Source organism: Astyanax mexicanus, chromosome 5 (assembly GCF_023375975.1).
Source record: "Astyanax mexicanus isolate ESR-SI-001 chromosome 5, AstMex3_surface, whole genome shotgun sequence".
In the NCBI taxonomy this organism is placed as follows: Eukaryota; Metazoa; Chordata; class Actinopteri; order Characiformes; family Acestrorhamphidae; genus Astyanax; species Astyanax mexicanus.
Window position 1 is genome coordinate 26,331,776 of NC_064412.1, and position 13,830 is coordinate 26,345,605.

The 13,830-nt window shown below is 40.1% G+C and overlaps 1 protein-coding gene across 4 annotated transcripts in view; it reads right to left on the reverse strand.

Moving 5' to 3' along the window:
* The window catches only part of myh10 (myosin, heavy chain 10, non-muscle), an 83,598-nt gene that overhangs the window by 15,239 nt on the left and 54,529 nt on the right, over window positions 1-13,830 (reverse strand). For all 4 annotated transcript variants that reach the window (XM_049479906.1, XM_049479905.1, XM_049479904.1 and 1 more), the window contains 12 exons: window positions 13,373-13,546; window positions 11,585-11,699; window positions 7,437-7,630; window positions 7,208-7,329; window positions 6,173-6,242; window positions 5,864-6,024; window positions 4,897-5,005; window positions 4,639-4,770; window positions 3,421-3,627; window positions 1,625-1,762; window positions 1,234-1,357; window positions 908-1,079 (listed from right to left, as the gene is read on the reverse strand). In XM_049479906.1, the coding sequence (XP_049335863.1) occupies window positions 908-1,079; window positions 1,234-1,357; window positions 1,625-1,762; window positions 3,421-3,627; window positions 4,639-4,770; window positions 4,897-5,005; window positions 5,864-6,024; window positions 6,173-6,242; window positions 7,208-7,329; window positions 7,437-7,630; window positions 11,585-11,699; window positions 13,373-13,546 (1,718 nt within the window). The remainder of the gene's footprint in view (window positions 1-907; window positions 1,080-1,233; window positions 1,358-1,624; window positions 1,763-3,420; window positions 3,628-4,638; window positions 4,771-4,896; window positions 5,006-5,863; window positions 6,025-6,172; window positions 6,243-7,207; window positions 7,330-7,436; window positions 7,631-11,584; window positions 11,700-13,372; window positions 13,547-13,830) is intronic.

Consider the following 13,830-nt stretch of genomic DNA (forward strand, 5'->3'; position numbering starts at 1 on the left):
CTGCCTAAGCCATTTTTTTAAATAGTTTGATGTACCTGATTTGCCCAAAGTTACAAAGAACTTAAAGAAGATTGTCACACATGCCAGAGGATTTTTTTTTTAAACATGAATCTCTGTTGTTTGTTTAAAACACCAGCAGAAAGGCAACAGACCTGATTATGTTCAGCTAAGTTTGTGTGAGCTTAAGAAAATATGAAATAATAGAGATCTAATAAATAAAGACTCAAAGTTCTCAGCGTTTATAAGTCTCAAACCAAACCCCTACAAACACTGTCCATTTATACAATGTCACTAATGAGCCTGTGGCATTTTGATTTGGTTTTAGGGGCTCAAAAACCAAAAGACCACAAAAATCTTCATCAGAATTAATTTACTAACTCTAATATCAGCAGGTTTCAAAGTTCTTCATTGCTAGGCATGCAGACACTGTCCAGCATTGTTGTAACTGAACACATCACTCAACAGATTTAACTACCTGTTAATAAACATGTTTGGTTTATGCATTTAAACAGGAAATTCTGTGCTAGACATGAACCCTCAAACACCACCAGTTTACATTCTCTAGTCAATATTCCAAGTAGTGTAAGGAGGAATATCATGCTTGTTGCTGTATACTAAAAAAATACAAATGTACAAAAATATAGATTTTAGGGTCTCTAAAGTGTTTACATTCAGTGAGAATACTAAAGAAACAGGACTTCTTTTTGTATGAATTACTACATGTTGCATAAGCAGTTGAATTTGTATTTAGTTGAACTTTGCCAATTTGTTTTATTTATTTTTATTATTAAGTGTCATTTTTGCTAAAATAGTATTAAAAAACAATTCATTACACTTAATTAATAATTAATACAGGATCCAGTTTAGCATTTTTGGTATTGCTGCTACCAGACAGGTGTGGTCTCACCTGGCTAGAACAGCCTGAAGCTCCTCCTCCTTTTTAGCCAGCTGTATTTTCAGCTCATCAATCTGAGCCTGAAGCTCAGCGATCTGCTCCTGCAGGTCTGTGGTTTCAGCATCTAGTTTACGCTTGGCCTTCTCCAGCTCCTGCCTGGTCTTCTCCTCCTTCTTTAGACGCTCTAGAGGCACACGATCAAAAAGAAAATACACATCAGATCACCCTGGTCTACAAGGTTCAGTCAGAAGTAAGATGATATCTGCCTCTGCTGTTCAAAATGTCAAATGTGTGTTGTTAAAAGCTAAAAAAATGTAGACAAGCTTATTATTTTTAACCTTCAAGGTCCACCATCATCATCTCTTGCTTGTTTTTCACTTTGCCGAGGTTCTTGGCCTTCTCTTCCTCCTCGGCCAGCATGGAGGTCATCTCGCTGACCCTCTCTTCCAGCAGCTTCTTCTCCTGCAGAGAGAAACAGAAACAAACACAGCCTGAGCTATTAGGTTCTAATGTCAAAGTGTCAGACAGTGAGTGTGTCTACCTGTTAAACTCTACATAGAATATAAGAATAAAACAGAATAAAGGAAGTTGATGGACAAGGAAGTTGATACCCAAGGTTTTTGGGTAGACACACTCACTGGAAACTGACTTGTACAGTCAGTGGTGAGAGTATGTATACCAGGAAAACTTTATATAATAAATAAATAAATAAATAAATAAATAAAGTACTTTGAGGAATTTGGAGTTTTGGTCCTCCAGAAGCAGCAGGTCTTCCTCCATTTTCTTTATTTTGGCCTCTGCAGTCACTTTCTCCAGCTGCAGCTTCTGCCTAGCAGCTTCCTCCTCATCCAGCTGCTCCTCAAGGTCCTACACAACACAACACAATACAATACAACACAATACAGTAAATAATCAAAGAATGCTCTGTATTCCACACTGTACATTATTACTAGATAAACACCAGCACAGATCCATTCCCTCCATACTAAGGACAAACTGTCTGATGGGCGTCCTGTGGCTAAAGTAAATAAGTAAAACTACAGTAAACAAATTTCAGGAATTGGACACAAACATGGCTGATCCAATGGAAAATATGACACAACAAAGCAAAACCATAGTTCTGAAACTACGCTCAATTTCACACTCCAGTTACCCTCCAAACAAATGAAAGCAACATAATTTCCTTTTCTTGTTGTGTGTTTATCGCAATCTGATGACAATTGTTTTATTAGAATCCCCTTATTATAAAACTCTTCTTATTATTTTTTATTAAACTATAAATTACACAAACAATTGTTCTGTAAGAGGCGAACAGTGTATTTCTATTATAATGACAGGTAGACAAAATATTTTTTTTTATTTGTATTATTTTTACCAGAGCTGTAACAAAACAGCTGTGTTTTATAGATATTATAATATTTCCAAATGTTTGTGTTAAACATCTAGAGTATTAGACTAACTGTATTTAAAACAGCCTTATGGCAGTTTCTTTATCCTTTATCTGACTGTGAACAGACACAAACGGTCTAGATGTGTAGATAAGAGAAATAGGGGAGAAAGAGAGAGAGAGAGAGAGAGAGAGAGAAAGAAAGAGAAAGAGAGAGAAAGAAAGAGAGAGAGAGAGAGAAAGAGAGAGAGAGAGAAAAAGAGAGAAAGAGAGAGAAGTTTCGGGTATGGTCTAATTATTTTACATCTTGCTCCAGCAGTAGTGCTGAGTAGGGCTGGGTATCGAAATTTGATACTTAAAAGTACTGAAATGTCTCTGTAAAATAAATAAATAAATAAAATACAGTAAAAAAAGTTTTTTTAATTAAATAAATGAGGAGCCCATTTTCGATACTTTGCATTTGGCACGTTTATGCATATTTCAAGCAAAGAGCGCACCCAGCACGGTAAAAACAATCACCACAGCGCCCTGTGGCACACAAAAACGCGGATCATTCAATTGTCCACACATCGCCATTATGCTAAAATCTCTCAAGCACTCACGCTGTCTCTCCCTCCCTCACTCGCTCTCGTTCGTGCTGTTTCTCCTTCAATCTCTCTCCCTCTTTCTCTCTCTCAAGCGCTCTCTCTCTCTCGTTTACTCGCGTCATCTTCCTGTCTCTTTTTTTTGTTCTTAATAAAATCTAAGTATAGTAGCGTCTCATAATGACAGTATGAGAATGAGATTACTCATGTCAGCTGTTAAATAAATCAGTTTTGTGAGACTATCACTTTTTTATTTTTTGTTTGGAATTTAGAAAAAGGTATCTGAAAAAAACAAAACAAAACAAAAAAACGTATGGGTATCTGTATAGAACTCAAGGTACCGTACCTGTATAGGTATTGAAAATTTAAAAATGGTACCCAGCCCTATTGCCAAGACCTTGGTGTAACACTGAATACAAAAACTATGATAAAACCACAATGCTTGCACTGTAATTATTCAACATACCCGGCTAGGCAACAGGCCGTTTTTAACTCTTTAAAAACTCAAAGTTCACAGAAACCCTTTCCCACTGCATACATTTCCCAGCATTTACCTGTATGTGTGACTGCATCTTCTTCTTCTCGTTCTGCAGTGACTGATTTCTCTCCTCTTCTTCCTCCACACGAGACTCCAGGTCATGAAGGATCTCCTCCAGCTCCTGCTTCTTGGCCACCAGACGAGCCCTCATCTCCTCGGCCTCTGCAAAAAGCTCCGTCTCTGCCTGCAGCTGTTCTGCCAGGATGTTCTTTTCCTCCACGAGCTGAGAATCAGCGCAAATGTTTAAAATGTTAGGCTATAAAATGTGTGTAGATGCCTCAGAATTATACTGGATAAAGAAGAAGATATACCAGTGGGAGACCCAGGGGGTTAACCTTATTTAAATGTATTATAACAACATCATCAACAAGTTCAGGGGTTGGACAATGAAACTGAAACACCTGGTTTTAGACCACAATAATTTATTATTGGACAGTTCTGGTGGAAACAGAAGAGTTGAGGTGCATATTGAATCCTGCTGTGATTTGGGCAGCCGTGGTTTTATGTTTTTTGGATACAATCCGGGTTAGCACTGGAACATCTCTTTCAGACAGCTTCCTCTTGCGTCCACAGTTAATCCTGTTGGATGTGGTTCGTCCTTCGTGGTGGTATGCTGACATTACCCTGGATACCGTGTCTCTTGATACATCACAAAGACTTGCTGTCTTGGTCACAGATGCGCCAGCAAGATGTGCACCAACAGTTTGTCCTCTTTTGAACTCTGGTATGTCACCCATAATGTTGTGTGCATTGCAATATTTAGAGCAAAACTGTGCTCTTACCCTGCTAATTGAACCTTCACACTCTGCTCTTAACAGTGCAATGTGCAATTAATGAAGATTGGCCACCAGGCTGCTCCAATTTATCCATGAAACCTCCCACACTAAAATGACAGGTGTTTCAGTTTCATTGTCCAACCCCTGTATGTTAGCCACAATTTAGTGTCAATTACGTCACAGACTAATGAACTGAATTTAGTAATTTCTCTGCTCGTTGAGGTGTTAAATGATTGTCTTTAAATTGTGAAGAACTGGGTCAGAAATCCCCATTTCCCAGTTGTACTGCTCAAAATGAACATGGAATTTACAAGTTCTTTCCCCCATAATTGCCCCAGTTTAGCCATTCCCATATCACCAATTGATGTATATTAGATCAAAGCAGAAGGAGACCACATACTCTCTGAGCTGCTGATGCTTCAGTTAAATCTCTGCATGTGGTTATTAAATGCACTAACCTGCTGGTGTTTTCTCTCCATCTCCACCAGCTCGTTCTCCACCTTTACTTGTCTTTCCTTCACCTTAACCAGCTCTTCATCTTTAGCCTGCATCTCCTCCTCCTGCCGAGTCACCTGCAGCAGAGGCTTCACCTGAGAACAAACAAAAACAAATAGAGATCAAACACAGACGATTTCACCCTCACTTTAATTACAGCAATTTAGTCCATTAAAACACACACACATCTCTGTGCAGGTTTGTTTATTAGTAAGTCTCACCTTGGTAAAGAGCCTCCACCATTGCCAGTGCCGCAACTTCAGGTACGCAGCACAGTTCCTCTGGAGAACCTTCAGAGCACTCAGCTGCTGCTGCTTCTTAGCAAAGGCCCTACACACAAAAACACACACAAAAACACACACACAATATTATTACTGTATTTTTTGCTATATTTTGTGCTACTCTAAGGTGCAGCAGATTATAAGGTGCACCATCAATGGATGTCTATTTTCTGGTCTATTTTCATACACAAGGCGCACCGGATTATAAGGGACATTATGTAACACTAGTAAAGAACAGGGGTGTCGCCATGTTTTCCATCTAATTCAGCAGGTCTTGCTGCTGGGTGGTGATGGGGGGTAACTAACTAAGTTAAGTAAAGCTAAGCTAAGTAAACAAAACTGTACAAAACATTTTCAAACGAGCGCTTGTTTTTAATCTACACAGACTTCTCTCCTGAAAACAGTTCATTTGGGTGAGTAAAGAGCTTCTGTTTATTTACAGTAAGCTTAGAATTCCAGATTTTCACTAAGTCTGGGTGCAGAAGCATTCGCATTAGCAGCTAAATTAGCGGGTAAATGCCGCCTGACAACACTACACAGAGGAACCCTGAGAGCTAGTGGTTTGTCCCACGTAGATTGTTTTAACACGGTAAACATGCAGGCTACAGTCACATATACTCACCTTTGAGGTAATGCTAATACTGATCCAGCAGTGCTAGCCAGGGTTAGCAGCAGGCTACAGGCCGATAATACCTCTGAACGCCAAAAGAGGTTAGCAGCTAATGCTAATACTGCTCCAGCCTCAGTGCCTCGAGCTAAACTGAAACTTTACGACACTGCACTTTATAAGGCGGATTATAAGGCGGACTGAAGATTTCGGGGATTTTATTTGTAATTAATAAACTATTAGTAATGTTACATACATACTCAAATCACAGGACACCAAAAGGTTACTGCAGGTACATACTTGCGTGCCAGATATCCTCGACACACAGCCTGGAAGTAGATGATGATATCTGTGATCTTCAAGTCCCGCTCCTCCTCCAAGTGAGCCAGAACTCCAGTGCGGAAAAAGATTTTACTCTGGCCAATCCGGTACAGGTTGGGGTCCAGCTCCAGAGCCTGGATCTGAAGAGAGAAAACGGATCAGATGTTTACGTTAGCAGGTTTTAAACTGGAGATATCAGGTTTAAAAGGTATACAAGTAAACAGAAACCAAAACACAAAACGCTACATAAATAAATAAAGTTGTGTAAAAGTAACAGAGTCAACTCACCATCCTCTCGCAGGCCTGCTTGCCGTCCATGAAGCCCTTGGGAATTGCGTTAGGGGTGAGGATCTCATACCTGAAAGAAACACACAGACAGCACCACTTCAGTATTCTTATACCAAAAGAACATTACTGTACTGCAGTAAATGCGTGGTTTAGTACAGTGTTGCATTCAGCAAATGTCAAGGATGATTGAAGACACACACACATACACACACACACACACACACATATATATATATATATATAAATAAAACAAACAATAATAAAAAAAAAAAAAAAAACACTACTAAAGCATTAATTGGTCAGAGCTGTGTTTTTTCCTCTAAATTTATCCCCTTTCCTCCCCTATTTGGAAGTCCCACATCACTAATAACATCCCCAGCATGAGGGGGATGAAGACTAGTGCAAACCTGTAAAATCAGCCACTGCCTCTTTTTTAAACAGCCGCTGATTCAACATCACTGGGAGGCCATTACGCTCGGAGGAAAGCACAGTGACCCAGCTATGATACATCAGCTAACAGATGACCTTAAAAGTGATGTGGGGGGGGGGATGTTGATCAGAGGGGGATGTTGGGGGATGTTGATCAGAACAATGCGTCTGTGAGCTGATGTATCGGAACCGAGTCGCTGCGCTTTCCTCCAAGTGCACTGTGATGCTACTCGGAAATGCTGCATCAGCAGTGTTTGAAAAGAGGCGGTGGCTGACTTCACATGTATCGGAGGAGGCATGTACTAGTCTTCACTCTCCGTCCGGGGAATCCTAATGAGTGGGTTTGGTAATCGGCCATGTAAATTGGGGGGGGAAAGGGGGAGAGAGAGAGAGAACAACATCTACTCGCTAGAGTGAGCATTGCCAATTGGGCTCTCTGAGGCTCCGGCTGCCGATCGCAAGCAACATGACCCAGGATTTGAACCAGTGATCTGTTTAACACAGTGGGAGCAATTCAGTCCCCTGGACCATTAGGAGCCATGGAGCAGTCAGATCTGTTTTGGTGGCACCAGGGGAACTGAACTATAACGAAACATCTGCACGTACCTCTGTCTGAACTCCTGGAAGACAATGCGGTTGGGGAAGCCCTGCCTGCAGATCCTGATTCCCTCCAGAACTCCATTACACCTCAGCTGGTCCAGAACTAGGTGGGGCTCCAGTTTTCCAGCCTGCAATAAAGGAAAAAGCAGAGGAAGAGAGTAGAGGTTAGGGCATGCAAAATCTAACATTGGGGTCTCTTTAGAGGGACAGATCTACTCTTAGCAGGTGGACTTACCCTCTTCTCGTGGTTTGGGATGATGCAACGGACAAAGTTGGGGTTAGTGTTTCGAAGCGTGGCCATCAGTTTGGTCAGGGATTCCTTGTAGAGCTGCCCTACAGTCCGGAACATTCCCTTCTTGGTCTTGTATGTCGCTCCAAATGCGGTCTCATTCATACCGGCCACCTGGTCCAAACCCACAATACGATCCACTGCAGAGAGAAGAGGTCAAAATCAGTGAGAGACTGAACAGAGAACACGATCTAATCATCTGGTTCTAGCAGATCTACAGGAGTTGGCGTTGGTGGTCCAGCACAACAGAGTCAGCGCAGATGAATGGAGGGATGTCTATAAGCAGAGCTCTGACCATCAAACGCTGAGACAAACCTTCAGAACACAGTTTAAAGCAGAAACTCCAACCAACATTCAAAGCTGTCCAGCAGGATTTGGCTCAGTTTGTGTCCTCACCAATTAAAAGTAGGTTGTGTGTCAAACAACATGACATGAAATATTCCCATTTTTCTATGAATACAAGCAAAATTTTATGATTTCTTTCACAAATTAAATTTACATCAGTTCTAAATTCTTAAAAATCTGGGCGAGCTGTTCACCTGTTCTTCCATGGAGACCTTTCTTGTTCTGGTTCTCATAAAAAAAAATCTCTGATTCTTATGGTGCATATATTTCTGCTTGAACACATTAGCTTTGGTATTCTATATATCCAAACATACCATGTTTAGGTATTGTGATATTATTTGATATACTGCCTACTGGATTCCACACACTGAATTCGTTATCCATTTTTTTCTCTCAACAAACCAAGACTATACCTATATTTGAACCCTTCCAATGAATATCCATATCCAACCCTTTAATGCAAAATTATTATTATTTTTTATCATTTTCCTTTTTTTGCTTTTTTTATTTTTAACTTATCATGAAAGAACATTTTAGTATTTAGTTTGATTTCCTCAAAAAGTTAAAGTGGTTGATATACAGATATTTATTGGAATGGCTTATTTATTCAAATAAAACATTATTTTATATCTACCTGCTTAATGATGTGAGATGGTTTTAATATTTAAAACCTTTACAGTCCACAGTTTCCACACTTATTTCAGTAAGTGAATGAACACAAGAAAAACTGGAACTGAGACACGAACTATTCATGAACTATTCACTCTCATTAAAGAGTTTACATGTGAAGATAAAAAAAAATGACTGAATCTAGAACCATAATATTCAGATTTCTGTTACAAACATTAAAACTCTAGATTTATTTTCTCCTATTAATCAAAATGAAAAAGTCTAAGATCTAAACAAAAATAAACAAAAAATGCCTCATTTTGAGAACCCTCCCTCTTACACATTTTTAAACAACTCCTGTTTAAAAACATATTGTGTGCTGCAGTCTGGAGCGAGGATCCTGACATGACCTCCTGAACCCTGCTGATTGGCTGGCGTTGACTGGCTTTTAGCATTGTTCTTGTCTCACTGCTGGAGATGCTGCAGCTGACCTAAAATAAACTTGACGTTTGACTCTGAGTTGCAGAAAAGCCAAAAACACAGAGTGCGCCAGATCCTTCCAACAATCAGAGCAGCCAGATATCTATGAGACAAACACATCTGCTCTGGACTGAGTCTGGGTTTGAGTATGATTTACAAACAGATCTACCGGTACTCTTTTTATACATGCCTTTATTTGTATTCAGGCTAGAGCAGCTGCTCTGTGACAGGGTCCAGTGTCGAGTGCTCTGCACACATCAGACTGAGTACTGCTCTATATGCGCTGAAATGATTAGCCACAAGCTGCATGGTTTTAATGAGCAGGTTCAGAGCAGACTGTCTACAGGCAGGCCGAGGGGTAAGCAGGGCTGCTGAATGTGATCGCCACCAGCTAGCGAAATGGAGGCTCTCTAAACAGAAGGCACATGCAGGGCCCTCCTCCTCAAAGCTGGCCTTTTTTTTTTATTTAGCCAGATATCACTGATTCTGCGAGACTACGGCCATGCACTCCTCTAATCATGCAGATTTCAGCCGCAGCCACACCGAGGAGAAAGGCAGGACCAGAAACTTGAAAAACCTTCCTAAAAAAAAAAAGCTAGTGTGACTGGGCCTTCAATTCAGCATCAGCTCTGGAGTAGGGCTGCAATAGTTAGTTGCACGCTGACATCAGGATATCTAACAGCATTATTACACATTGCATTATTTGTCCTTATCGTTCATTCCAAGTTTGCTTGTATATATATGTTCCTGTGGATGACTTAAAGGGGTTGGTTGGTTGGTTGGTTGGTTTGTTTTTGGGGTGTTACTGCCACTCCAGCACAAATTTGGCTATTTTAGGCATACACTTGGTTTTATGTGTGTAGATATAGTACAGTTTATTCAAAGATTACATAAGTCACTACATATGTGTCAAGTTGATGTTCGAGATTAAGATCTGATGAAAACTTAAAAACTTCCCAGGTGGGTTTTTTTTTTTTTTTTTTTTTTAAAGGTCCTTTATGTTCTTTTCTTGATAGTAAAACTTTCTTATATGGTTATGGGCTGGACAGTCGATGAGGATGTGTTTCATAGTTACTGGGGTGTTACACGATTGACAAGATGGTATTTCAGTGTTTGTTATAAGGTGTCCATGTGTTATTTTTGAGTGGCCTATTCGGCATCTTGCAAAATCGTGTAAACTGTCTGATCTGATCTTGAGTTGTGTTTGAAGATTGTCCGTCTTAACCAAGGTTGAATTTCATGCAGTTTATTGTTGAGCTCTTGGTCCCACTCTTCTTGCCATTTGGATTTAATGAAGGAGTTTATAATGTAAAAGGTGTCCAAAGCTGGGATTGAGGACTTTGTCATCTCTTTTGTTGATGACTTAAACGGGTTATTTTAAGTTTTTAATTTGAGTGTGGGTGGTACATAGTCTAAAATGTTTGAGAACAAGTGCCCTATACTGTTCACATATGATTCACACACTCATTCTGACAGACAGCAATATAATAAAGTACATGTAAGGAGTGCTCTATAATGCTAAAAAAATGTTAATATGATTCACTTGCTCATTCTGACTGTAAAACAACACAGAAAGAATAGGGTGCTTTATAATAATTATGTTAATATGATCCACACCACTATACTGACAGACTTTATATATGACAATCCTTACGAAGTGTAGGGTGTTCTTTAATGCTCTTTATGAACAAAATGTGTTTGTCATAATAAAAAAAATATATAAGGGTTTTATTAGTCAACAGTAGATCTGTTAACCTCTTATTTTTGCAGCCCCTACTCCAGAGCCCCTCCCTATAAGGTATTAACTATCCCACAAGTTATTAGCCAGCCAGAAGGACCAGGGCCCGGATGGATCAGGCATGGGGAGCGTCTGGAAGTACAGAAAGCTCTGAAATACAAACAGAACCACTGTTATACCTTCACCGGGAGAGTCATCGAGACTAGAAACGTCATAGAAAGACGCTCTCTGAATGTTTTGAATCTCTATAGTCGAGAGACAGGGAGGCAGGCCAGGGAGAGGGAGGGAATAAAAAAAAAGAAAAGAAAGAAAAGGAACACAGCAAGCACAGACACAGTAACACACCGGTTAGTGCAACACACAGTCAAAAGCGCACAACTTCATCACACACATCCTGTTGATGCAGGTTGTAGGTTTTACTGTCTATCCCCTAAAACACTACGGCCAAATTACTCTCTCACTCTCGCTCTTACCACAAGCAAAATGTACAGACATAACAGAGTCTTTCTTAACAGCTCCTTTAAACATTTATGTATGTGAGAGAGAGAGAGAGAGAGAGAGACTGAGAGCAATGGCAAAAGAGAGGAAGAGAGAAGATCAGCAGAATAAAGGCCAACAAAAACAAGAAAAAGAAAGAAAAAAATAGAGCAAGGAAAAAAGCTCAAATTCAGAAAAACATGAGAAAGTGTAGATTTAAAATAGAGCAGAAAAGAAGCAGCACTGAACATGAATGATTGAGAGATAGACAGATTAAGTGAGAAAGTGAGGGAAGAGCAGCAGAGAAAAGAGAAAATAAAGCAAGAAAAAAGAAGCAAAACATGAGAACATAAATAAACTGAGAGGATATGAAAGAGTGAGAGAGAGAGAGAGAGAGAGAGAGAGAGAGAGGGAGGTTCTGTGGGTGTAGATCAGCATCTCTTACCATCTTTCCAGAGCTCGGCCACAAACTTGTCTGTGGACTGATGCAGCAGCGTGGCCACGTTATCGTTCAGAGGGTCCATGTTCTTCATCAGCCACTCATCAGCTTTATAATCCACCTAAAGAACAAGAGAAGGAGGACATTTTTACTGGGCTGTTTCAGGTTTCTGTAAATTTCCACTTCATATTTTGTAGGTTCTGCAGAGAAGCGGGTTCACTATAGAGGACGTAATTACACATGGCATCATGACTGGGGGTGCACAAACCTTCGCACAAGGATTTAGATCAAGCATGCAGTGAGGTTTCCAACAATCAAGCTTAAACTATCTCCACCATGCCTCTACATGCCCTCATATCCGGCCCCTTGACCCCGAGGCCACAGGGGGCAGGGCAGCCTCCTGTATAAGAGATTCTAGGTTTCTGTTGCGAAAGCGGTGCTAATGTGAGGCAGATGTTCTCTGTGGAGACCAGCATGTGAACACAGATGGATTTAAAACCAGAGATGCAGCTACAGGAAAGTGAACTCCTACCTCTTTAGGGTTAAAGCGATATTTCAGCAAGACATTTCCATAATTTACTACTTATTCCCATATGTAGTCGCTCACGTGAGAAAAGTCTGATGCTTAACAAGTAAGGCGAACAAGTAATGGAAGTGTCTAACCAATCAATTAGCACTGGAGCTATGAAGCTAATTTGGCTAGCAAGCAAAAATCGTATAATCTACCACTTATTACTAGAGCTTCAAGGCTAATGTATGAAGTAATGAGACAAGACAAGAATTACTGTATTTTTTGCACTATAAGGCACATTTAAAATACTTTTTAAATAATTTTTCTAAAAAAATTACGATGCACCTTGTAGTCCATGTGCTTTATGTATGAATTCTACCAGTCAGGTTGTAAGAAGCAGTAAAGCCACTCTGCTGAAGTACAGCTTTATACAGTAGTTTCAGTTTAGTTCTCCAGCAGTATTATAATTACTCGTTAAGCGCTAGCTTTTTGGTCGCTCAGAGATAAGTGTTATCGGTCTGTAGGCTGCTGCTAACCCCGGCTAGCACTGCTGGAGCAACGTTAGCATTACCCGCTAACCACGCTAACCATTTGGCCGTTCAGAGGAGAGTAATATCTGATTGTAACCTGCGTGTTTAATGTGTCAAGACAACCTACATGGACCGATCCGCTAGCTAATATCACCCTGGTTTACCGAAACACTTAGAGTTCCTCAGTGTAGTGTTAGCCGCTAATGCTAATGCTCCAGCCTTGGTGGAAATCTGAAAATCTAAGCTTACTGTAAATACATGGAAGCCCTTTACTCACCAAAACGAACAGTTTTCAGGAGAGAAATCTGTGTAGATTAACATTCAGTGCTTGTCTGACTTCTCTGGAAATGTTTTAAGTTACTTAACTTATCTACAGCCATTAATAAGCAAGGAGACAATAGAGTTTAGAACCAGAAGGTTGCAGGTTCAATTCCCTGCACCAACAGGAAATAGAATATACTCACAATGGCAAAATAAAATCTCGATAAATGTCCCTCATCCCTACTTAAAGCAGCACTAGGTAGGATTATCTTGATTTTTGACCAACGCTCGTGAGAACTGCGCCCTGCTTTCAGACCTTTAGTTCTAATGAAACATTTATTACACTCTGCAACTGTAGGGGGAGCCCACGAGCACAAAATCTCAATCCTACCTAGTGGAGCTTTAAACCAGTTAATCGATGAGATCTGAACTGGTTGTAAATATGTCCTGGATATATTTACATCTGTAAACCCTTAGAAGATCTTCACATACCCTCCCAGCATAGTGGATGATGCAGAAGTCAGCCTTGTCCTTCAGCTGCCGAGGTTTCTGGAACTTGCCGTGTGAGCCCTGCTCCTGCACCAGCTTATCTACAAATGTTTTGTCTGTAGCTTTGGGGAACCAGCACTCCTCGTCCAGTAAGGCCAGTACACCTGGGGGGTTTGCCTAGGGGGAGGGGGGACAGATAAAGAATTTTGATTAAATGGAACATGATGCAGTAAGATAATTTAATTTCAGCAGGTACTCTCTATTGTGTAAGCTGACCGAGCTTGCTGCATATGCTGTTAAATATTACGTTTTATATTAAGAGTCTTTTTAGAAACATATAACAGCATTTAAAGAGGAATTTTACAGATTTTTAATTATTCTCTTTATTATTCTTCTAATTTGTGCTTATAAAACGCCACTAAAATAGCGGAGAGATTCATGCAAGGCAAAAAAATAATCCT